We start from the raw sequence: 24,358 nt of genomic DNA on the forward strand, positions 1-24,358 counted from the left end.
GCTGATCGCTCTCAAATGCTCATAGAACTTCAGGGCTGCAGGGGAGCTGGTTTCCTGAAAAGAGAGTGAGTGACTTTCCCTTTGTTCCACATCCTTAACTGGTGAAATGATTTGTACTCGGTGGAGAGAGGAGTTGCTATGTTGTGGAAAGAGTGTGGCTTTGAAGTAGAACAGACACAAGTTTAAACTTAGCCCCACCTGTTATTAGCTTTATAAACAGCCATTTAACCATTTAGAGCCCCAGTTTCCTAAATTCCTAATCTGTCCAACAGTACTGGTAACTTCCTAACAGGGCCACTGAGGGAAGGAATGTAATAATGGGCCTAAATCACCCCAGCACACGGCCAGGTATTTAACAAATGGAAAACACAATTCTTAACTAAAGGAACAGTTAAGTCATAGAACCCCAGACTGCAAATAGGATACTTTTCAGCCTTACAGATCATTGGGCAGGACTGGCTAGCTCCTTGAGGGTAGAGATACTTACAGATATATGCTAAGAAGTGCTATTTCTCCTGACATATGGTTAACTTAGGTTATGAGACAGTGAAAATAGTGCTGGGACACTGAGACGGAGCCCTGGGTGGCAGTTCAGGTCCAGTTCTCCCACAGCAGGGTGACCTTGGATAAGGCACTCGACCTCCTTATGACTATTTCCTCACTTAAAAAACAAGGCAAGTTCCCAAATATCTTTGCTTCCCACCTCAAGGGTTGACTTAAGGAAGCCGCCTACAAACAGTAAAGCCCTCCGCCCCTGAAAGGCGTGCACGGCAAGCAGCTCCCAGGTCTCTGCAACTGGACGGACCCGCTCTTTCCATCTCTGCTACTGACATCACCTCAGTGATACACTGTGACTTCATGAGATGCTACTTCGATTTTCTTTGCCTTTAATGTTCTGCTGTTAATTCTTTGGGAAGCTCACTGATTTGAAATGACTTAAAAAGTCTCAGATTAAAGATGCCGCCCTGACAACTGTGCTATCTTAGCGTGAAGGACAAGAAAATAAAAGTGAGGAAAGACCAAAACTATCCAAGCCCCTGTTTACGACGACTTCATTATATCCGCACAGATCCAACAATTTCTAAGAGTGATGGAAAAAATGAAGAAAGGCGACAAGGGAAAACAATACATTTATTAAGAGGCATGAAAATGCATAAAATCACTTATAAATAAATGTAGTATAATTTACCCAGTGAAAAAATAGCTAAAATCCATGAGTAAACTGGATTTTATCTTTGAAATGATTACATATTTAATCTCTAATAATTTCCCCCTCCATCATGATCTCTTGGTAGCAGCAATTTTGATAATGATGATAGAAAAAGCTGTTACCGGCAATTATCATATGGGGGGGATTCTTCAAGAATTTGCTTTAAAAATAAACCAGTGCAAACAAATTCAGATTATAAGGGATACAGTAAGACCTGGAGCTTATCTTCAGAAAAGTAGAAAATAAAAATCCCAAACATTCATTAAGAAATGAAAAGAGAAAACTACATTTTGATCATTGAAAAATAATACATATGGACATTATAAAACATTCTTAACCAGTGACAGCAATAATTACATTTATAAATGTTCATTCAAGTACTAGTGATCAATAAACATTCAAAGTCTCATTAAAAGTAATGCTAGATACAGATACCGCAGACACACATTAACAGTGCTGCTTTTGATTCAACCACAAAAATTATGTCAACAGGACACAAGTGACCCTTAAAATACTGTAGATTTTTGTCTTTATATTTTAATCTGTGGAGACCCAAGGAACATCTCACAACAGCTAATTAAGAAGTCCTTTCTATAAAATGAATCTCGATATTACAGAAATAAACATTCGAAAACACAAGTTTAGCTTAAAAATAACAGGGCGGAATCAGTTTTCTTTGGCAAGAAATTGTTAATTCCTTACCAAATTTGGTTTGCTCTTGTGCAGACACTATCAGAACACTTCTTTGGTATTTACCAAAGAACTATTTAATGAGCTGAAAAGATTTCATAAACTCTAGTACCACGATAGCCATGTAGAGCTTATGTCAAAGTTGTGCTGAAATCAACATCACTTCCTTGATTACTGTTGTTAATGGATCTTCCTTCAAAAAGCTCCCTCCTAATTTTGGCCTGAGTCTCAGGCTTTAATAAAAGTTCCTTTATCTGTTTCACTTTGGACTGCAGAGCCATCCTTTCTCGATGCAAAGCTTCATTTATTAAGTCCTGGATTCCAATAGGTTTCTTGCCTATGGGAAAAAAAATTATATAATACATTTTACATACAAATGCCAATGAAAATCATTAAATTTTGGCACACTGACTTATCAAAAGAGAATTAAAAAGAAACCTTTAAAATGTTGCCCATATTTTATAGAAAAGGTTGCATTTCACCAAAAATATATCATTTACATGAAACAAAGGTATGGTAAATAAAGATCACTGCATAGCATCAGAACACGCAGGACAGACATGAAACATTATAGACTAACTGAATGGATAATAATTTCAACAGTGATCATTTTAAATGTAGCACTTGTTAGCTGTGTGTGTGTTCTGGCCTCAGATAAAGTAGTCAAATGCCCTGCTAAGTAATATAAATGGCAGTATTTCATTACGGCAAGGCCCCTTCCACGGTCTTTAATTTGAGTCCACGAGGCATAACCCAAAGTCCCCTTTCCCTTGGCCACAGCCAAGGGCAAGTGAAACTTGGGCCATTCTTCCTTCATAAATTAATTTCCTCCGATAGTCCCAACACTTCATTTCTCTTCTGCTGTGTTTCAGAAATGCAAACACATTGATCACGAAAGTATTAGGCAATCTCCACAGACTGGACAAGAGACACTTAAACAGCACAACGCAAATTAGTCCATTGACTCGGCAGAGGGGAGCGGGGATGCTTCGCACGGAGCAGCGGGGGCCTGCCTGCATTCGGGTCTCATTTCCTGTTGTTGTCACTGTCAGTGCCATTCCTATCAGCCTCTTCAGTTTTCACAGAGCTCCCATCCCCTGGCTTGTTTTTGTTCTGTGTTTCTTCCAGATACTGCTGGACAGCCTTGAGCACCGCATTCTCCACCAGCCTCTTACTGAGCCTTACCAGTTCAGCATCATCGGGCTCACCTCCATTCTTATCACCTACATTCCACAATAGAGAAGAGAGGTCACTGAGATCACATTGCCATAGAAACTCAGCATGCAAGGGCCAGCTGCTTCGGTTAGTTAGAAAGAGCAAGTGTCCTTCAATCTGGTAAACTTGGTCTACAAATCCAAGCACATTGGCTTGGCTTCTCATTTGGCATTTGCAGAAGCAGGAGACTGCCTGTTCCTGAAGACAGGCTGAAAAGCAGTTCATTAGCCCCAGTCTGAAAATACTCTACCCAGCAGTGCTGAAAGTTTCCCATTTCTACATGAAATTTTTGTTTTTCTCTCATCTGAAGCTAATTGTTACTATTAAAGTGCATGTGCCTACCACCTGGATCCTCAGACATGTGAAATCACCAACTAGACCTGTGTCTGTTTCTCCTTCTCCACTACCAAATGCCAGGTAATTGAGATTTCCCAATCAACTGACTACGTAGGACCACTCACTTTAAAATGTTTGGCCTGACTCATCATTATTAAATTCTCAGCACTCCCATGAAGACAAAAGCACTTACTACTGCCAGGAACTGGTTTAAAATAAGCTTGTGAAACAAATATTCTTTTTAATCTCAGTGCTATCACTGCAATTTAAGAAGTAGGAAACTCTTCAAAGAAGAGTTAAAATTATGATAGTAAGTTCCTAGATGTTAGTATGTTATGGCCATTTTGCTTCCCAGTTAGTGATCAAGGTTTAATTATCTTTTCATTTTATTGTAAAGGGGCTGGTTCTCACTATTAGAATGCTGCACACTTCCCATTTACTCTCTTCCTTGTCTCTCTTAACTGAGGAAAAGATCTAGGGAGCTCATCTCTCATGGCCATTCAGTCCTTCATCTCTTTCCATCCAGATGTGGACCCAGGAAGGCAGATGACAGGAAGCAAGGGCATCTGAGCACCTAAAACATTAAGTAAATGCTAACAGATCTCAAGGGAGTCATAGACAGCAATACAGTAATAGGAAGGGACATTAATATTCTACTTTCAACAATGGATTGATATCCAGACAGAACATCAAAAAGAAAACATTGGACTTGAACTATACTTGAGGCCAAATGGACTTAAGAGACATAGATAGAATATTTTATCCAGCAGCACTAGAATACACACTCTTCTCAAGCACACATGAAATATTCTCCAGATAGATTATATGTTAGGTCACAAAACAAGTCTCAGCAAATTTTTAAAAACTGACATCTTACCAAATATCTTTTTTGACCACAATGGCATGAAACTAGACATCACCAACAAGAGGGAAGAAAACTGGAAAACTCACAAATATGTAGAAATTAAACAAACACACATGAACAAACAACAAGTCAAAGATCAAATCAAAAGGGAATTTAAAAAAAAAATCTTGAAACAAACAAAAATGGAAACACAATAATACCAAAACTATGATTCAGCAGAGGCAGTGCTAAAAGAGCACTTTATAGCAATAAATGCTTACTTTAAAAAAAAAGCATGGTCTCAAGTGAACGCTCTAACTTTATTTCTCAAGAAACAAGAAAAATAACAAGCTAAGCCCAAAGTTAGCAAAAGGAAGAACATAAAATCTGGGCAGAAATAAATGAAATAGAGAATAGAGAAACAGTAGAAAAGATCAATGAAACAAAGGTTCCTTTTTTGAAAAGATAAAACAAAAGCAACAGACCTTTGGCTAGACTTACCAAGATAAAAAGAGACAACTCAGATAAACAAAATTATAAATGAAAGAAGAGACATTACAACTGATACCACAGAAATAAAAAGGATAGGAGACTACAATGAATAGCTATGCCAACAAATCAAACAACCTAGAAGAAATAGATAAATTCCTAGAAACATATAAACTTCCAGGTCTGAATCATGAAGAAACAGACAATCTAAACAAGTTCAGAATTGAATCAGTAATCCAAAACCTCCAATAACAACAAAAAAAGCCCAGGACAGGATGGCTTTATGGGTAAGTATTACCAAACATTTAAAGAAGAATTAACACTAATTCTTCTCAAACTCTGCCCCCAGCCCTGCAAAAAAAAACAAAAAACCAAAAACTGAATAGGATCTAATGCTGTCAAACTCATCAAGCCAATTTTTCAGATGCAAAAAATCTCAACAAAATACCAGCAAACTAAATTCAACAGCACATTAAAAAGATCATACACCACAATCAAAGGATATTTATCCCTGGGATGCAAAGATGGTTCGATGTATGTAAATAAATCAATGTGATACACCACCTTAACAAAATGAAGGATAAAAATTACATGATCATCTCAATAGATGCAAAAAAATATGACAAATTCAACATCCTTTCATAATAAAAACTCTCAACAAGGTGGGTGTGGAAGGAACATAGCTCAACATAACAAAGGCCATATAGGACAAACCCACAGCCAACACAATGGTAAAAGTTTGAAAGTTTTCCCTCTAAAATCTGAAACAAAGCAAGGGTGCTCACCCTCACCACTCTTTTCCACATAGTAATTGAAGTCCTAGCAAGAGCCATCAGGCAAGAAAAAGAAAAAAAGGCATCCAAATCGGAAAGGAAGACATAACACGATTCTATGTATAAAAAAGCCTAAAGACTCCACCCCAAAAAACTTTTAGATCTAATAAAGTTAGTAAAGTTTTAAGATACAAAATCAACATACAAAAACCAGTTGCATTTCTATTCAGTAACAGTGAACTATTTGAGAAAGAATTTTTTTTAAACCCCATTTAAAATAGAATCAGAAACAATGAAATACTTGGGAATAAATTTAACCAAGAAATACCCTATACATTGAAAACTATGTGAGACACTGATGAAAGAAATTGAAGAAGACAAAAATAAATGGAAAAATACCCCATGTTCATGGATTGGAAGAGTTAATATCATTAAAATGTCCAAAGTACCCTCAAGTTACCTATAAATTCAATGTAATCCCTACAAAAATTACAATGACATTTATTCACAGAAATAGAGAAAACAAACTCAAAATTCATATGGAATCGCAAAAGACCCCAAACAGCCAAAGTAACCATGAGAAAGAACAAAGCTAGAAGCTTCACACTTCCTGATTACAAAACGTATGGTACTGGCATAAGAACAGACATATGGAGCAGAATCCAGGGCCCAGACATAAACTCACACATATACAGGTCAAATAATATTTGACAATGGATCCAATACTACATAGTGAGAAATGCATAGTCTCTTTAACAAGTGGATATCCACATGCAAAAGAATGACTGGACCCACTGGACCCCTATCTTACACAACTCACAAACATTTAACTCAAAATGAATTAAGGACTTAAATGAAAGGCCTGAAACCATAACATTCCCATAAGAAAACACAAAAAGCTCCTTGACATTGGTCTTGGCAATGTTTTTTTGGACGTGACACAAAAGGAACAAGCAACAGAAGCAAAAAGCAACAAGTGGACCTACATCAAACTACAAAGCTTCTGCACAGCCAAAGAAGCCATCGACAAAATAAAAAGGCAATCTACAGAATAGGAGAAAATACTTGCAAATCATACATCTGATAAAGGGTTCATATTCAAAATATATAAGGAACTCAGACAACCCAACAGCAAAAACACAAACAACCCTATTTAAAAAATGGGCAAAGAACTTGAATAGACATTTTTACAAAGAAGATATACAACTGGCCAACAAATACATGAAAAGGTGTTCAAATCACTAATCATCAGGGAAATGCAATCGAACCATAATGAGGTATCATTTCACACATGGCTACCACACGCTGAATGGCTATTATGAAAAAAAAAAACAACAAATAACAAATGCTGGTGAGGATGTGGAGAAATGGTAACACTTGTGCACTGTTGGTGGGAATGTAAATTGGTTCCTCAAAAAATTAAAAATTGAATTACCATATCATCCATCAGTCCTACTTCAGCATATATATCTGAAGAAGATGAAATTCCTATCTCAAAGAGGTATCTGTGCTCCCATATTCATTGCAGCATATTTCACAATAGCCAAGACATGGAAACAAAGTAAATGTCACATCAATGGTTGAATGGATAGAGAAAATGGGGGCGGGGGGTGTATGTGTGTGTGTGTGTGTTTGTGTGTATGTATATATAATGAATTATACAGCCATTAAAAAGCAAGAAATCCTGCCATTTGTGATATGGATGGACCTTGAGAGCATTATGCTAAGTGAAAAAAGTCAAGGAAAGACAAATACTGTATGATATCACTTACACGAAATCTAAAAACACTGAACTCATAGAAACAGAGCAGAATGGTGGCTGGCAGGAACTGATGGGCAGGGGGGTGGGAATATATGTTGGTCAAAGGGTGCAAACTTTCAGATATAAGATGAATACATCCTAATGTACAGTATGGTGACTGTAGTTAACAATACTGTATCATACACTTGAAAGTTGCTATGAGAATAGAGCTTTAATGTTCTCACCAGAAGAACAGAAGTATAATCATGTGAGGTGAAAGATGTGTTAGCGAACCTTATTGAGGCAAACAGTTCACTATATATATATATCAAATTATCACATTGTACACCTTAAACTTATATAATATTATATGGCAATTACACCTCAATAAAAAAGAATTAGAATGCTTACACATTAAAGGTCAGCTCAGTTTTGGAATATCACCCTTGACCTCTAGAAGACAACAGCCCAATGCTGCACTTAACAACCTCAGATCTGGGTCAGGCAGATACAAAGGGTGTGAGCAGGAAGATGGACATTGTTTTCTTTCCTCACATGTAACAGGGATTGGAATATAAAAGCATATGTGTCAAGGGTAAGAACTGGCTCCCAACCCTCCTTCTGAACCCCATCACGTCTACTTAACACACATCAGGGACCAATTCCGCTTATAACCATCGTTCCTAGCAATATCCTTGCTGAAGAGAGATGGGGTAAAGGCCCATCCAGACCCGCTCCCAGTGGAAGGACTTAGCAACCACTTTCATCTCAAATGTGGCAACATGACACCCCAGATCCGTGACCAAAAGTCCTAGACAGGATATCTGCCATGTAAAATATGCTTAGAATTGAGTAAGATTCAACTCAGTAATATCTATATAGAACTTACTGAACATAAATTTATGTCCAGATATTATTAAAAGAAAGATGAAGAAACTCATTACTAATACCACATTTGGGGGCCGTTTAAGACTATTTTTATTGGTAAGAAAGAATGAGTATATTGCCTAATATTTAGAAGATTAGGGTTAGCTATCTTAATCTTACAATGCAGTGTTTACATGGTACAGATGACACCTTGGGATGTGTTACCTGGAACTATTTTATAGTGGCTCTTTAAATTTAAAAGGGGAAAATCAAACTTCAAGTGAAGGAATACTTCTTAAGGACCCTTTAAAACACTGTAAATGATTCAATATCCACTACCCTACTTGTGTTCTGCATCTCAGCCAAGGATTGCACTCCTGAGACTCTTCCTGCCCCCAGTCAGCTTTAAGATAACATCACTCATCACATTACTGATACATCATCAGTAAGATAATAGGATTGGATTTAAGTCTAATCATAACTCCATCTCCAAGATGTCCTTCAGGTCAAAAAAATCTGTGCGTCAGTGATTTCTCTCTGAAATGAAGTGCCCGTGTTACTTCAAACTATTAAGACATTTAAGACACAAAAATCTTCCCACAAAAAGTTAATTTTCCCTTCTGACTTTCCCATTTCTGTTTATGTTTTTACTATTATCCAAGTCAACCAAGCTCAAAACAAGATGGTCACCATCTTTCACTCCTTCCTTTCCCTGGTCAACCCACTTTATCACCAAGCCTTATCAATGTGCCTTTCACAACTTCTCCCTTCTTCAGTGCATCTAGTGTAATATCTTTAGATTAGTATCTCTAAATATCCCTTTTACTCTCCATTGTCTCTACAGGAAAATTTTAACTTGTCTTATAAGGCTTTCCAAAGTTTACCTTTGGTGATCACTCACAATTGCCACACTTCCACTGCCAACTTCCAACATCTCCTCAGGAACCTCTACACCATTCCCTATTTCTAGGCAGACCTTCCTCTTCCTCAACAATTAAAGTCCCACCTGCTCCATGAAGCCTTCCCTGACTGACTCAGCTAGAAGTGATGAGCTTCCAACAGATGACAATAAGACTGACTCCATGTATAGTACATGGTCACTTGGCCATTCATTCAGTAAGTGAGGACTCACTATGTACTTGGCTATTTTCGCCTATGGTGATAATACCACAGAGAAAAAAACAAAGTCCACTGGTTTTCTCTCTTAAATTTCTTTACAAATCAGGAGCATCACTTTTCAATGGATTTATTCAGCTACTACTGATTCAGTATCTACTTCGCTAAAGACACATCTTGAGTACAGAAACCACGTCCTAGCTGTCTCAGTTATCTCCCCCTCTGCTACTACATGGCACGGTTTATTGAATGCAGTAAGGGCTCAATAAACACGTGTCAGTCAAGTGAATTGCTGATTAAAGTCCTTGCAGGCAGGAGCAACACTTTCTAAATGTTCCTATTTTCCTGTAAGTAATAGCACAACATGGCCAGAATTTTAAGTTTAATATTACATTTACAATGAGAACAGAGAATTCCAGAATAATCTAAATATCAATGTGAAAATCTCCAACCATTTTGCTGGATAAACGTGGTCAGTAGGCCAAAATATCCAGTCTATGGGACAAATAGTAACTATCTACAATAACAAACTAATTAAACCAATCAACAAAAAATAAAAAAATGTATAAATGAATCTTTCAGACCTGTCCTGGATTCTTGCCTCCCCTCTGATTTCCCCACAGCATCCTCAGACTATCAACGTCAGCCCAGGGAAGAGCCTATCAGAAGGCCCACTGCAGAGCTCCGCAAGAACGCAGCGGTTCAAGAAATGTGTATCTTCGTTCCAGGGACACCTTATTTGTGTTCCCACTTTTATAAGTCGACTTAATTCAACTTAATTAAAAGAGCCACTTTAGGATTAAAGTTATGCTGTATTTTTCTTCTGCCCATTACTTAAATAAAGGCATCTGTCTCCCACAGTGACCTTTAAGATAAATGACTGCATTCATTTTATCTGAAGCCTTGTTAACGATGGCAGTTCAATGTGTCACTGCAAGGTACATGATCTATCGTTTGATATTCCAACAAAAGTACACAGAAGAAATACTCCAATATATGCAGCAACCTCTTGACAGAAATATTCTTTTTTGGTCTACCTAGGTTACTTAACATCATACCTATTTAAAATGACAGATTAACCTTTGTCTTTGACACTGTTTTTCTTTTTTTTAAGAAATCCCCCCTTATGGTGTCATACAGAGCTACAGTAATCAAAACAGTGTGGTACTGGCATAAAAACAGACATATGGATCAATGGAACAGAATAGAGAGCCCAGAAATAAACCCACAGACCTGTGTTCAATTCATCTTCAACAGAGGAGGCAAGAACATACAATGGAGAAAAGACAGTCTCTTTGGCAAGTGGTGTTGGGGAAATTGGACAGCTGCATGTAAATCAGTGAAGTTAGAACACTCCCTTACACCATACACAAAAATAAACTCAAAATGGCTTAAAGACTTAAATATAAGACAAGACACTATAAACCTCCTAAAAGAAAACACAGGCAAAACATTCTCTGACATAAATCTTAGTAATGTTCTCCTAGGGCAGTCTACCCAGGCAATAGAAATAAAACTAAAAATAGACAAATGGGACCTAATTAAACTTATAAGCTTTTGCACAGCAAAGGAAACCATAAGTAAAACAAAACAACGACCTACAGAATGGGAGAAAATCCTTGCAAATGATGCAACTGACAAAGGTTTAATTTCCAGAATATATAACAGCTCATACAACTTAATAACAAAAAAACAAAAAACCCAATCCAAAAACCGGCAGAAAAACTAAACAAGCAATTCTCCAATGAAGACATACAAATGGCCAATAGGCACATGAAAAAATGATCAATATTGCTAATTATTAGAGAAATGCAAATCAAAACTACAACGAGGTATCACCTCACAACAGTCAAAATGGACATCACTAAAAACTCCACAAACAATAAATGCTGAGGAGGGTGTGGAGAAAAGGGAACCCTCCTACACTGCTGGTGGGAATGCAGTTTGGTGCAGTCATTATGGAAAACAGGATGGAGATTCCTCAAAAAACTAAAAATAGACTTATGATCCAGCAATCCCACTTCTGGGCATATATTTGGAGGGAACTCTAATTCAAAAAGATACATGCACCCCAATGTTCATAGCAGCACTATATACAATAGCCTAGACATGGAAGCAACCTAAATGTCTATCAACAGATGACTGAATAAAGAAGTTGTGGTATATTTATACAATGGAATACTACTCTGCAATAAAAAAGAATAAAATAATGCCATTTGCAGCAACAGGGATGGACTTGGATATTGTCATTCTAAGTGAGGTAAGCCAGAAAGAGAAAGAAAAATACCACATGATATCACTCATATATGAAATCTAAAACAGAAAAAAGAGGACACTAATGAACTCATCTACAAAACAGAAACAGACTTGCAGACAATAGCAAACAATTTTATGGTTACCAGGGGAAAGGAGGTGGGAAAGGATAAATTTGGGAGTTTTGAGATTTGCAAAGGTTACCCACTATATAAAAATAGACAAAAAAACAAATTTGTTCTATATAGCACAGGGAACTATATTCAATATCTTGTAATAACCTTTAATGAAAAAGAATGTGAAAATGAACATATGCATGTATATGCATGACTGGGACACTGTGCTGTACACCAGAAATTGATGCATTGTAACTGACTATGCTTTAATTAAAAAAAAAAAAAGAATGGCAGACACTGGAGCACTGATAACACTAAATGCTGACAAGGATGTGGATCAACAGGAACTTTCATTCATTGCTGATGGAAAGGCAAAATAGTACAGCCACTTTGGAAGAGAGTCTGGCAGTTTTACACAACTAAACACATTCTTATCAAATGATCCAGCAATTCAAGCAAACCCTTGGTATTTACCCAAAAGAGCTGAAAACATATGTCTCCACGAAAACCTGCACAGGGATGTTATAGTGCCTTTACTCATAACTGCCAAAACTTGGAAGCAACCCAGACATTCTTCAACAGGTGAACAGATAAATTGTGGTACATCCAGATAACAGAATATTATTCAGTGCTAAAATGAAATGAGTTACCAAAGCATGAAAAGACATGAAAGAACCTTTGATGCCTAATACTCAGTGAAAGAAGACAATCTGAAAAGGCTACATACTGTACAATTCCTACTGTATCAAATATGGAAAAGGCAAAAGTATGGAGACAATAAAAACATCAGTGGTTGTCACGGGTTTGGGGGAGTGAAGAAAGGGGGTGAATAATCAGAGCATGGTGTATTCTAGGGCAGTGAAAATACTCTGTATGACACCATGATGATGGATACATGTCATTACACACGTGTCCCAGTGCACAGAGTGTATACCACCAAGAGTGAACGCTAACATATGGGTGGACTTTGGGTGATTATGATGCATTGGTGTACATTCATCAGTTGTTAACAAGCATCTGCTCTGGTGGGGGATATTGATAATGGAGGACCTTACGCACATGTAGGGGCAAAGGGTATATGGGAAATCCCTGTACCTTCCTCTCAGTTTTGCTGTGAACCTGAAACTGCTTTAAAAAGTCTCAATTTTAAGAAAATTCTCACATGCTGACATCCCAACTATCAAAATTTCATTTGGTACCTGAATGAAGGCTTCCTAAGCCCCTGCCCATCATGTGCACAATTTTGCCCTTCTCATTGCAGCAGCATAATGCGTCCTCTTTAGAAACAGAACTTTTTTTTAACTGAGCTTACCTTTTCTGTCAACTACCTAGATTCAAAGAAACACTAAATATAGATCTATAGGCTCTTCAAAAAGCTGGGGTGGCTCACTCAGCTTCCCTGCACACCACCTGCAACTTGTCTTGAGATGAGGGACAGATCAAGAATTGCCCCCAAGTGCACACTGAAGCTGACACTATCCTTGGATCTTTGTCTGCCAACACTGCGGAAAACAAGAGTTCCTGTAAAGGAAGCTCCCCTCCTCTTGTCAAATACCTATGCTCTCCCCCACCCCAGCACTCACATCAGACAATACTTTCAGAAGTAAAACACCAAAACCATATTTTAAATGCTTTCTAGAATATAAGTTTCAGAGAGGAAAGAACCATGCCTTGGTAAGTTTTATTCTGGATACAGTAAGCCCAGAATAAATTAAAAAACGATGCTGCCTTATGGACCAAAGGACAACCCCAGGGGTTCTGGAGGCCACTACACTCCAACACCCACCCTCACCATTTTTAATTGGAAGGGCGGGGGTGGACTGCAGTTATACTGACCAGTAGCATGACTAGTAGGAGATAAGGTCCCATGGTCAGCCTGAGTGGTCGGGGCCAAAGCTGCCATGATACCAAAGGGTTCTGAACCCCTCGGGTCTTCTGTTAGTGCAGCTGGCACCTCCAGAGCCTTCACCTCCCTCCACTGTTCCCTGAGTCACTGCCTGAAGCCAGCCCCCTCACACTTCTCTGTAGGAACCCCCAAACCACACGGCTTGGGACGATTTCTATGACTTGTATCCTCTAGGCTGTTCTTCATAAGGTCATATCCAAGATGGGGTGAGACATATGCACTGATGTCTGTAGGCCAAACAGCCTACCAAATGGCTCTTTCCAGACATCGCATAATAGCCTCCCAGATAAGCTTCTCTTTTTCTGTCGGTAACATCAGTTTTCTGAGTCCACACTACGATCCACATTGTTCTCTACAGTTTTGGCTGTGATGCTGCCATTTCATCCCGGGAACTGGATGAGTATACAGAACTATCAGGGGTGGCGTGACAGGACTCCTACTATGTGTGTAAGGAGGGAAAATGCGGCATAAATATCGGTTTGAAATCCAGTTTTGCCATTGTCTATCTGCCCAGCCTTGTTCACAATATCTCTAAACTTAAATTTCCCATCAATGCGCCACTCATGAGGATAACAGAGCTTGCACTGCTGTTGTAAACATAAGAGAGAAAGTATGGAAAGGGCCTAACGTCATGCCTGGAACATAGTGGGCTCTCAAAATATGATAATTATTTTATTGGTACATTTTATACATGAGCTATGATTCTGAGTTCAATTTATCTTAAGAAGAATGGGCTCAATACCTACTAAATACCAATCATTAATTTACTCAGTTTATGAAGTGCTAACAATGTGTCATTACTAAGCATTTAACAAGAAGTAAGATACAGCCTCTGACCAGATAGGAGTCAATTCAGGAAGGTGACCCATAAACAATGACTGCAAAGCTGTAAGTGAAGTGCTGTAATAGCAGGTGTTCAAGGTCCAGCAGGGGTGATAAGGGACAACAAGGTTAAGATTCACAGAGGAGATACTTCCGCTCAGTGAATAACTGTTTGCAGGCACAGGGTAAGGGGACGCAGGAAGGTTTCCAGATATGCCAAAGGCATGAGTGACAGAAGAATGAAAATGCACGATGTACGTGCGGACCTGGAGGTGCCTCCATAGTCCTGGCATAGAGAGTTCAGTTCAGAGCGCCATGGGTGTGGCGGGGGGGAGGGGCGTGTGTAGGGGGCAAAGGTAGGGAGCAGGTGGGGGTGGAGGGCCCTACAGACCATGCCATGGAGTCCAAGAGCATTCTAACAGGCAGCTACTGATGGATGTTAAGCATAGCATATTTCAGAAAACTGTGATTGACATGTGGAATATGGGAGAAGGACTAGAGAGGGGCAAAAACAGAGACAGGATTTTGCAACAGACAAAAAGAGAGACAATGAGAACCTGAACTATGGTAGATGCAACAGGAAAGAAAGCAACACGTTAAAAAGAGAATGGAGAAACAGGAATATTGACCACTGGGCCAATTTAATCAAGGGGAGGGTGTTAAGGAAAGAGGAAAATATATATATCCAAAAAAACAAATACATATATATGAAGAGATGATGGCCCAAACATTTGAAATGCAATAAAAACCATAACCCTAAAATTAAGAAGCTCAGAAAATATCAAGCATAAGAAATGTGAAGAAAATCACACCAAGGAACATCATGATCAAACTGCTGAAAACTAGTATAAAAGAAAATCATAAAAGCAGCCAAAGGAAAAAGGAGGTGTTACACAGAGGAACAGAGATGAGAATGAGCGCAGACGTACTCATCAGAAACAATGCAAGCCAAAAGACAAGAGTCCAACGTCTTTAAAACATTAAAAGAAAAGCAGAAAAGGCAACACAGAACTCTTTATGGGGACACATTATCTTTTAAAAATGAGGGTGAAAGAAAGATCTTTTTCAGACACATAAAGGCTGAGTTAATCCAGCATCAGCCAACCAGCACTAGAAGACACATTAAAGGAAAAACTCAGGCAGCAAAAATGAGACCAGATGGAAATTTGGATCTACTTGAAGATGAGAAAAGAACTAAAAACTGTACATACACAGATTAAAAATAAAAGACTTTCTTTCATTCTTAATCTTAAATCTAAATCTTAATCTCCTTAAAAGACAAATAACTGTTTTAAATAGAGTTTATAAAATATGTAGAAATAAAGGATATGGCAACAACAGCACGAGCACTGAGAGGGGAACGGCAGTAACCATCCTAAGGTTCTTATGCTGAATGTGCAGGAGCCCAGTATTATCTGAAGGCATTCCATCACAAAGTAAGGATGTATATCTAAAACCCTAGAGCAACCACCAAAGCAAAAATAAAAGAGGCTTAACTAATAAACTAACAATGAATGCAAGATGAAATCCCAAAACTTCTTAATACAAAATAAGGCAGTGAAAGAGGAGAAAAAGGAACAAAGAGCAGAAAACCACAAGCAAGGTGGGAGCTTTAAACTCACCCACGCTGGAATGATATAAAACAGAAGATGGTCTAAACACTCCAATAAAAGGTCAGAGGTTGTTAATTTGGATAAAAAACATGAATTGACTATGATGTCTACAAAAAATCCACTTCAAATATAGACACACAGAGAGGTTAAGGGTAAAAGGATGGAAAAAGATGTGCCATGCTAACACCAATCAAAAGCAAGCTAGAGAATTGATACCAGACAAGGCAGATTTCAGAAAAAGAGAATATTACCTGCCATAAAGAGGGACAGTTTAAAAGGGACTCAATTCATGAAGAGGATACAAAAATCCTATATATGTGTGCACCTAATAGCAAGAGCTTCAAAGTGCCCGAAGCAAAAACCAAAAGAACTGAAAGTATTACAGAAATCCACAATTATAGTTTGAGATTTCAAGACCACCCTTATAGTCGACAGAATGAGGAGAAAAAAAATTCAGTACAAACACAGAAGACTTGAACACTAGTAACCAAATCCACCTGATAATTATAGAACACTCCACCCAACAACAGCATAACACTCGCTCTTTTTAGTTTATAGAAAACCTTTACAAAAGGAGATCATTTTCTGAGTCATGAAACAAATCACAATAAATTTTAAATGACTGAATTCATCCAGTGCATGTGCTCAAACCACAATGAAGTCAAATGAAAACTCAGTCACAGAAAGATATCTTTAAAGGATATTTTTAAAGTCAACTGTATTTCTACATACTAGCCATAAGCAACTAAAAATTGAATTTTTTTACCATTTTTTAATAGCATAACACATGAGACAGGGACAATTTAACAAAATGTATACAATATCTAAACACTAACACTTACAACATTTCTTGAAAGGTATTAAATAAAACCTAAAGAAACAGAGAAAGAAATTACACCCATTGATTGAAAGACTCAATATTTCTTAGATGTCAATTCTCCGTTAATTTTTCTATATATGCAAAACTATAGTTTTGCAATCAAAATTCCACCAATCTTTTTCATAGAAATTAACAAGTTAATTATAAAATGTATATGAAACTGTAAAGGAATTAGAACTGCTGAAACAATTTTTTTAAAAGAACAACAAAGTTAGAAAACTTATACTACCTAAATTTAAGACTCATTTTGAAGCTACAGAAATGGAGTCAGTGTGGTACTGGCATAAAGACAGGCATACAGATCAATGAAACAATCCAAAATCCAGCCTTACAAACGTATGGCCAACTGATTTTCAACAAAGGTACCAAGACAGTTCAACCCAGAGAGAAATGGTGCTTAGAACAATGCAAAAAAAAAAAAAAAAAAGAACCTCGACCCTCATCTCATACATACCAGATATAAAAATGAACCTAAAATGGATCATAGACCTATTATAAGAGTTAAAATTACAGTGTGTCCAGAAGAAAATATAAAACTGCTCAGTGACTTTGGATTAGACAAAGATTCTTAAATAGCACACCAAAAGCACAATCTATCCTCCAGAAAGGATAAGGTGGATTTCATCAAAATGTAAAACTTTTGCTCTTCTTAAGATACTGTTAATGAAAAAAAGAGCAAACCACAGACTGGGCGAAAATATTTGCAAAACATATATACATAATACATATATACATAAAACATATAAAGTGTAACGAGAATACAAAAACCACAACTTGGTAAGAAAAAAAATTGAAAACAGCCAAAAAGAATTGAAGAGTTACTTCACAAATGATATACGGATGGCCAATAAATATATGAAAAGATACTCAATCCCATTAGCCATCAGAGAAATGCAAGTTAAAGTCACAACAAGATACTACTACTCACCCACTAAAATTAATACTTAAAAGATTAACAATATCAAGTGTTGGCGAGGATGTGAAGCAGGCAGAACTCCTGTTGCTGGTGGGAATGCTAAAATGGCATAAACATTTTGGCAACATAAAAACATTTTGACAATTTCTAATAAAAGGTTTTCCTATGAAGGTCGGCCAAATTCTTACCATGCAACCCAGTAATCTCATTTCCACCTAGGATTGAAAACAAGTGAAATGAAAGAAAATGCTCACACAAAAACCTACACGTGAATGGTTGCAGGAGCTTTATTCATAATTGCCCCAAACTAGCAAAAAACCAAAATACTTTCAACTGGTGAATGAATCAATAAGCTATGGTCTATCCACCCAATGCAATCACACTGAGGAATACAAAGGAGTGAATACTGAGAGTACAAGACAGGTGAATCTAAGGTGCATTCTGCTAAGTGAAAGCAGCCAGAGTCAAAAGGCTGCATACTGTATGGTTTCATCTTTATGACATCCTGGGAAAGGCAAAACCATCGGAAACAGACCAGTGGTTGCCAGGGACTGAGGATGAGGACAGGAGTTACAGCTGCAACAGCTGGATACAGCTAAGGGAGCATATGAAGACAGTGGAACTTGATTGTGGTGATTAAAACTCAGAACTGTACACACACAAAAAAGAGTGAATTATCCTGTATGTAAATTACACCTCAATTTTTTTAAAATGCTAATGAGAACAATTTCTTCCCCACGATGAGGAACCACTGAGGGGTCTCCTGAGATCAACACATGAACTCGCTGGATGGACTGGTGCCCCGTGACTCTGCAGTCAGCCTGGAGCTGGTGATGAGGATGACCTTCTCAGCTCCCCTCTCTGTTCTAAGACACCCATCTCACCTGTGCTGTCTGCAGCTGCAGGCCTCAGAGTCTCAGGTCTTTTCCTTCTGCATCACATTTTTCTCTTGTGTTCAATATCAAAATTGGAAAATAATTTCCTGTGAAGCAGACCGAGGCAGTTTCTGATCACGAATAAACTCAAATCATTTTCATTCTCCCCCTCAGTGTATCAGAAGTGTATCGCTTGCTCCACTCTCCTCAAAAACGGCAAACTAAATTGGTACCCATCGCTTGATTGACAAGTGATTACCATTACTCTGTTCCTGAAGTCTATTTCCCAGGGGGCACTGTGCTCACTGTGGTTTGTTCTGTTCACATGTTTTGCCTTGTATTGTTCATAGGCTCCTATCTGCTCTTCCATATCATAAAATGCTATTAAATAGAAACCCTGGTTGTACCCTCTCTGAATTTTGATTCCTGTATTTGTTCGGGTAGGAAGAGGAGGAGTCCTCAATAACCCTGACCGTTGGCGCAGGACCACTTTATGTCACTTTGTGCAAAACCGATGGCGAGGTGCAATTTGAGTGGTGATAACAGAAGCAGGCATTCCAAACACAAGTCCTAGTGCAAATAAGTATTGACAGAAGAATGGCTATCATTGGAAATTTATTCTTATGACTAAGAAGAAATAAACAGAGTTTCAAACATGTCAAAAGCATAAATTCCTCAATAATCATGCTCTTGTCTGGCAGAAGAACAAGGCTAGAAAAGGAGCAGTGCTTCGAATCTTAAAATGACTGCGTTTTGTAACTTACTGTCTTCTATTTAAGAGTTTTACCTAAAACTTAAAAACACAACTAACTGAAATTAATTTTTACTTGTTTGGGCAACACACCTGCTCATGATAATATATATGTTTCTTTCTAGGCCAATATTCCAGGCTAGGAGTTGATTCAAGCAGAAATAAAAGTCAGTTTCCTGTTCTGAAGGCAACATTCACCAAGTTAGATCAGCGGCAGACACGCTGCCCTCTAACTGGTGAAATAAATCATAATTGTAGGTATCACCTTACTCTTATCAGCAATAAGGACACACCCAGATCAGAAGGTTCCACAGGTGGAGCAAAACCCCATGGTACCAAGTACTTACGGCCTTAACAGGAAGACACCCTTCCGTTTGTTTAGGTAACACTTCACACTTTACACAGTGCCTTCAAAGAAATCTTACTAAATAAGTAACGTGTTATTCTTCCATATTACAAATAAGAACAGTGACATATGTGAGGCTACCTAAACTGTCTAATACCACGTAGAAATGATGGAAGCTACAGCTCTCACTCAGAATCAGGAAGATCAGTTCACCCAGGATACCTACCCCAGGCAGATACTCCCCAGCTCTCCAGTGCACCCTCACCCCGAGGGAGATTAAGATATCCATGTGAGAAATACTGCATCATCTAATGACTGGTTGATGGGAAAACAGAAAGATTCAGAAGGTTTCATTCGCAGGCTGAAATTTTTATACTAAATAATGGATGTTGATTACTGCAGCACAATCCCTCGCTCCCTTCCTCCCCTGTCTGTCCACACATTCACTGAGCACCTTCATCTGTGATAAGCATTGCTGCTGTGAATACAGAAATGAATCCAACACGGGCCCTGCCTTCAGGACACCTGCAACCGAGTAGAGAAAGAAACAGGTGCTAATGATAAGGGATCACGAATGCTCTGAAGGAAAGAGGCACAATACAGAGTAGTCATCTCTATTGAGGGAAAAATATCAAAAGAAGGTTTCCTATCAGAGGTGATGGGTGAGGTGGATCTTGTGAAATGAGGGTTTCTCAGGTGAAATGACATGTCAGGGAAGTAAGACCAGCCTGGACTGTTTGGGAAACCACAGACCTCATCAGTCGAGTATAAAGTGACTGGGGAGGTGGGAGGGAGGGAGGATGGCGAGGATGGGAACGGATGCAGGAGGGACCACAAGGGCTCCTGCGGGACACGCTGCAGACCGTGACGTCACTTGATTCTAGAGCATCCATTATGATCAAATTACACTCCTCGATTCTGAGATACACAAAAATTATTAAGGCTTGTCTTCAAGGAACTGCTTGTTTCCACCCATGAAGTATAATGTTGAAGAAAATCAGACTTTCACAACCATGCAAATGCTTAAAAATGTAAGCTTGGGTCTGAGAACATTCCTGCTATTTTACAGGAAAACATCAGACAGGCCACTACCCAGTGATTTTGGTTCATTTCGTTTTAGGCTCGATGCAAAGCACTAGTTTTTAAGCTTATGAGAGAGACAAAAAATAAGCATAACTACAGTATGATCAACAGCATCATAAATACTTTAAATATCACACACAGGTTGAAAGAAATCATATTTTTTAAAAGTATTCAAAACATCTCTCTCTCTAATGCATCCCTGGCCATTCCTCTGGGCAGGTCATACACGTGAATAAAGAAACTTCGCACACAGTCAGTGCTGAGCTCCGAGCCCTGGAACTCGTTTTCTCCAACTGTAAAACGGGGCGAGTCAGCCTGCTCTGCCCTCTGAGAGGCTCTGGGGGGACAGCGTGAATCCACAGGGAGGAAAGAGGTGCTGGAGGCATTGTCACTGCTCAGCCCCAGCCCTGACCACGACACTCCTCACCGCCCCTCTTCATCTGAGCCCCCACAGCCCTCGCCTGCACAGCCAATTTGTTCATTACACACAGTCTCTTCATATTAAAAAAAAAAAACCCTGAGGCTTGGTGAACTCACAAATGTATTGCTTTAGCCTCAGGAAGAATGACTGAAAAAAGTAATTTAGGGTATTCTTTCCTTTTCTCAATGACCTAAGACTAGCAATTTACTAGAGGCTTCCAAAAAGCATTCAGACAAAACTCAAATGATTTGTGCAAGTTCTCTTTGGTGATCTCTCTGCTCAATAAAGTTCTCGGGATATGTGAATTCTTACTGTAGGAAATTAAACAGCATTTGAACTTATTGAGTAATTGCTGATGGTTTGCACATGTAAGCTCATTTCTTCTACCAGTGGATGTTTGCGTCTCAAGCTCTTGATCTCTAAATAGGAAGAAACGCTTCCAGTCAAAGGAATTCCAGGGATCAGTTAGAAACACACACGTGGTACCGCGGTGGACAAAGAACAATCACTACCTTGCTGGGCTTCCTCTCCAGGCCCCTCTAGAGGCCAGCTTGATGTCCCTGGGGAAAGCAGGGCACTGGAGAGACGGTTCGAAGGAGATCAGAGATGATGGTGGTCCTGTCCCCAACGCTGTCCACTGCTCCTCTCTGGGGATAAACCAGAGCTGCCCCCACCCCCCACCACTGCTTAGTGTTTCTTCCCAAGAGCCTCAAAGGTTGAAGAGCCAATTTTCTTCACCACCAGCTTCTTCAAAGACCTAGTTAAGTCCTGCCTATCAAGTCCCAAGCCTTTGCATACTTATGTTTCCATAACATGTAGGAGATAATTTTCATTGTAATAATTATATTTATGAATCCTTTTAATAATAATAAACCTACCTAATATGAATTGCCTATTATGTGCCTGGCTTTTTTTTTTCACACATTTAAATCAAAAGATTACCATTATTATCACTGCTTTACCTAGGAAGCACCAAGGGTCAGAAAAGCCAAGAGCCTCGCCCTAGTCTACACAGCTAAAGAATGGCAAAGCTGGGACTCGAACCACACTCTCGCCATTACACCGCCATGCTGCTTTATGTCCAGCAGTTGGAAATACATTCCTATGATATGCTGTACGATATTTTTATCTCTAAAACGAGACTTCCAACCAGAAAATACTTATAATGCTTCCTGTTAAGCTACAGAGTCAATACTTAGCCTGGAATCCAAGGCCCCCTTACTCACTAGCTCTGTAGCCTTGTGGAATTTGCTTAACCCCTCGAAGGGTCACTTTATTTGTAAACCAGGGATAACAGCAGTTCTATACCGAAGGGCTGTTATGAAAATTAAATAAGATAATAATACAAAGCACTTAGCACAATGCTCCCCTTACAGTAAGTAGTCGACAAAATTAGCGACTATTATTACTGTTTTGATTTAAATGAAAGGTATACTATGAGGCTCTTTCAGTTCATACAGCTACAAGGCTATTTGTTCATGAGCTCCTTGCTATATGTCTCCGTAAGCAAACATGATATGGGCAACTTATTCACTTTATACAATTGGAATAACTGCCAATAAGGAATGTATGCATTGCTCTCTACAGTTTACACTTACATTTTTTGCAACTAAATGATGCTCCTTCTTAGGTATAGAGAAGAGCTACAGCTAATTAATCTTGCAAAATGTCTTCAAGCAGACATGTGAACAGACAGTAGTTAAAACAGTGAGATACAGACGGTTTTAGGTTTCTGGATGCACCAACTGAAATGTAAGGCATTGAAAATACTGATTTTCTGAATTTGAAAATTACAGTGGGTAAAAATAATCACATCAAGTTTAGTTTATATGCAGCTTTCCAGGAACACATCTACTTCAGAATGTGTGACATGACCATGTGGTGAACATCATAGCCCTTCAGAGGCTCAGCTCAGCTCTTGTCTTCCCAGTAGAGCCATTACAGACGTTCAGTCACAGCATTTCTTCCCATCCATTTATCCACTCATCGCTGAATACTCAAAAGACTTGAGGTAATTAGTGGCAAAAAAAAAAATACAATAAAAGTACACTATCAATAAAAAGTAAAACTCAGGATGAAGAAAAAACATAAACTATAGTACTAAGTAAAGAACAGGAAACACAGGTCACAGAAGTACCGATCCCGAGAGCCATGAAATGGATCTGAGCTTCCTGATATTCGGAGTGAAAGAGGATGTATGGTAGTTCTTCTTGTCTAGAGTCAAAAAAACAAATCATGGCTCCTTCAGGATCAGAGTAACTACTCCATCGCTGCCCACTTCCTCTGAGCTCCAGGCCACAACCATTCTACAATGTTTGGCCCCAAATCCCTTCCTCGCCCACCCTCCAGCCTTTCTGGTAAGAGCGTCCACTCATTTCGCCCCTTCAGGTACCTGCTCGTCTCATGTTCCACGGGGCCCTAGCAGGGCTGCTGGTCTACCAGAGCTGCCAGTGGTTCATACGGTACGCGTACACTTTTTTAAAGTGCCCCTTCCTCAAGACACTTCATTTCTATTTCTTGAAAAATTTTCAAAATATACTTTTGTTATTATATTCAGGTACTGTATGCCATAATACATAAATTACAATGTCTCTGATATGTATAGTGCCCTCCAGGGTTGTGTAGTTTACAATCTATACCTTCCCTCAGATTTTACATATGGGAATTAGAAGAGAGGAACCCATTCTACTCGCATGCTGAACAGTAACAATGCTCCCCAGAGCTGCTGGAAGTCCTATCCTCATCACTGAGGGAAGCCTGAGAAGGTGAGGACGCAGGAGCTGCTGGAAGCCACAGCTCCCACCCGCAGGTGATGCCTGAGAGGGTGAGACTGCAGAAGCTGAAAGAAGAGACGGAGGGATGGAGGGCTAACAGTGCCTGTAAGTCAGTCTCAAGGTCAACTCTACCACGTCTTGTTTGCCTGTGTGAGCCAACAGGTTCTGTCCTTCAATAAATAAATAAATAAATAAACAAACAAACAAGTGTGTCTTGATGTACGTGACTTCCCAGCATCTATCCTCTCACCACCCTGACTCTTTTTGCTGCCCTTTTCTATTTCTGCCCTAACTTACTGGTTCCCAGATCTTTTCAAGAAT

General features: G+C 38.9%; 1 protein-coding gene across 8 annotated transcripts in view; it reads right to left on the reverse strand.

Moving 5' to 3' along the window:
- Positions 1-1,111: 1,111 nt before the first annotated feature.
- The window catches only part of AKAP7 (A-kinase anchoring protein 7), a 106,026-nt gene continuing 82,779 nt past the window's right edge, over positions 1,112-24,358 (reverse strand). For 2 of the 8 annotated variants that reach the window (XM_074368360.1, XM_074368367.1), the window contains one exon: positions 1,112-2,237. In XM_074368360.1, the coding sequence (XP_074224461.1) occupies positions 2,032-2,237 (206 nt within the window). In that variant the 3' untranslated portion in view covers positions 1,112-2,031. Of the gene's footprint in view, positions 3,124-18,671; positions 18,770-21,569; positions 21,683-24,358 lie in introns of those variants that run through there. The other 6 variants (XM_074368361.1, XM_074368368.1, XM_074368362.1 and 3 more) reach the window with 5 other exon arrangements.

The sequence above is a fragment of the Camelus bactrianus genome, chromosome 8 (assembly GCF_048773025.1).
Source record: "Camelus bactrianus isolate YW-2024 breed Bactrian camel chromosome 8, ASM4877302v1, whole genome shotgun sequence".
Taxonomy (NCBI): domain Eukaryota; kingdom Metazoa; phylum Chordata; class Mammalia; order Artiodactyla; family Camelidae; genus Camelus; species Camelus bactrianus.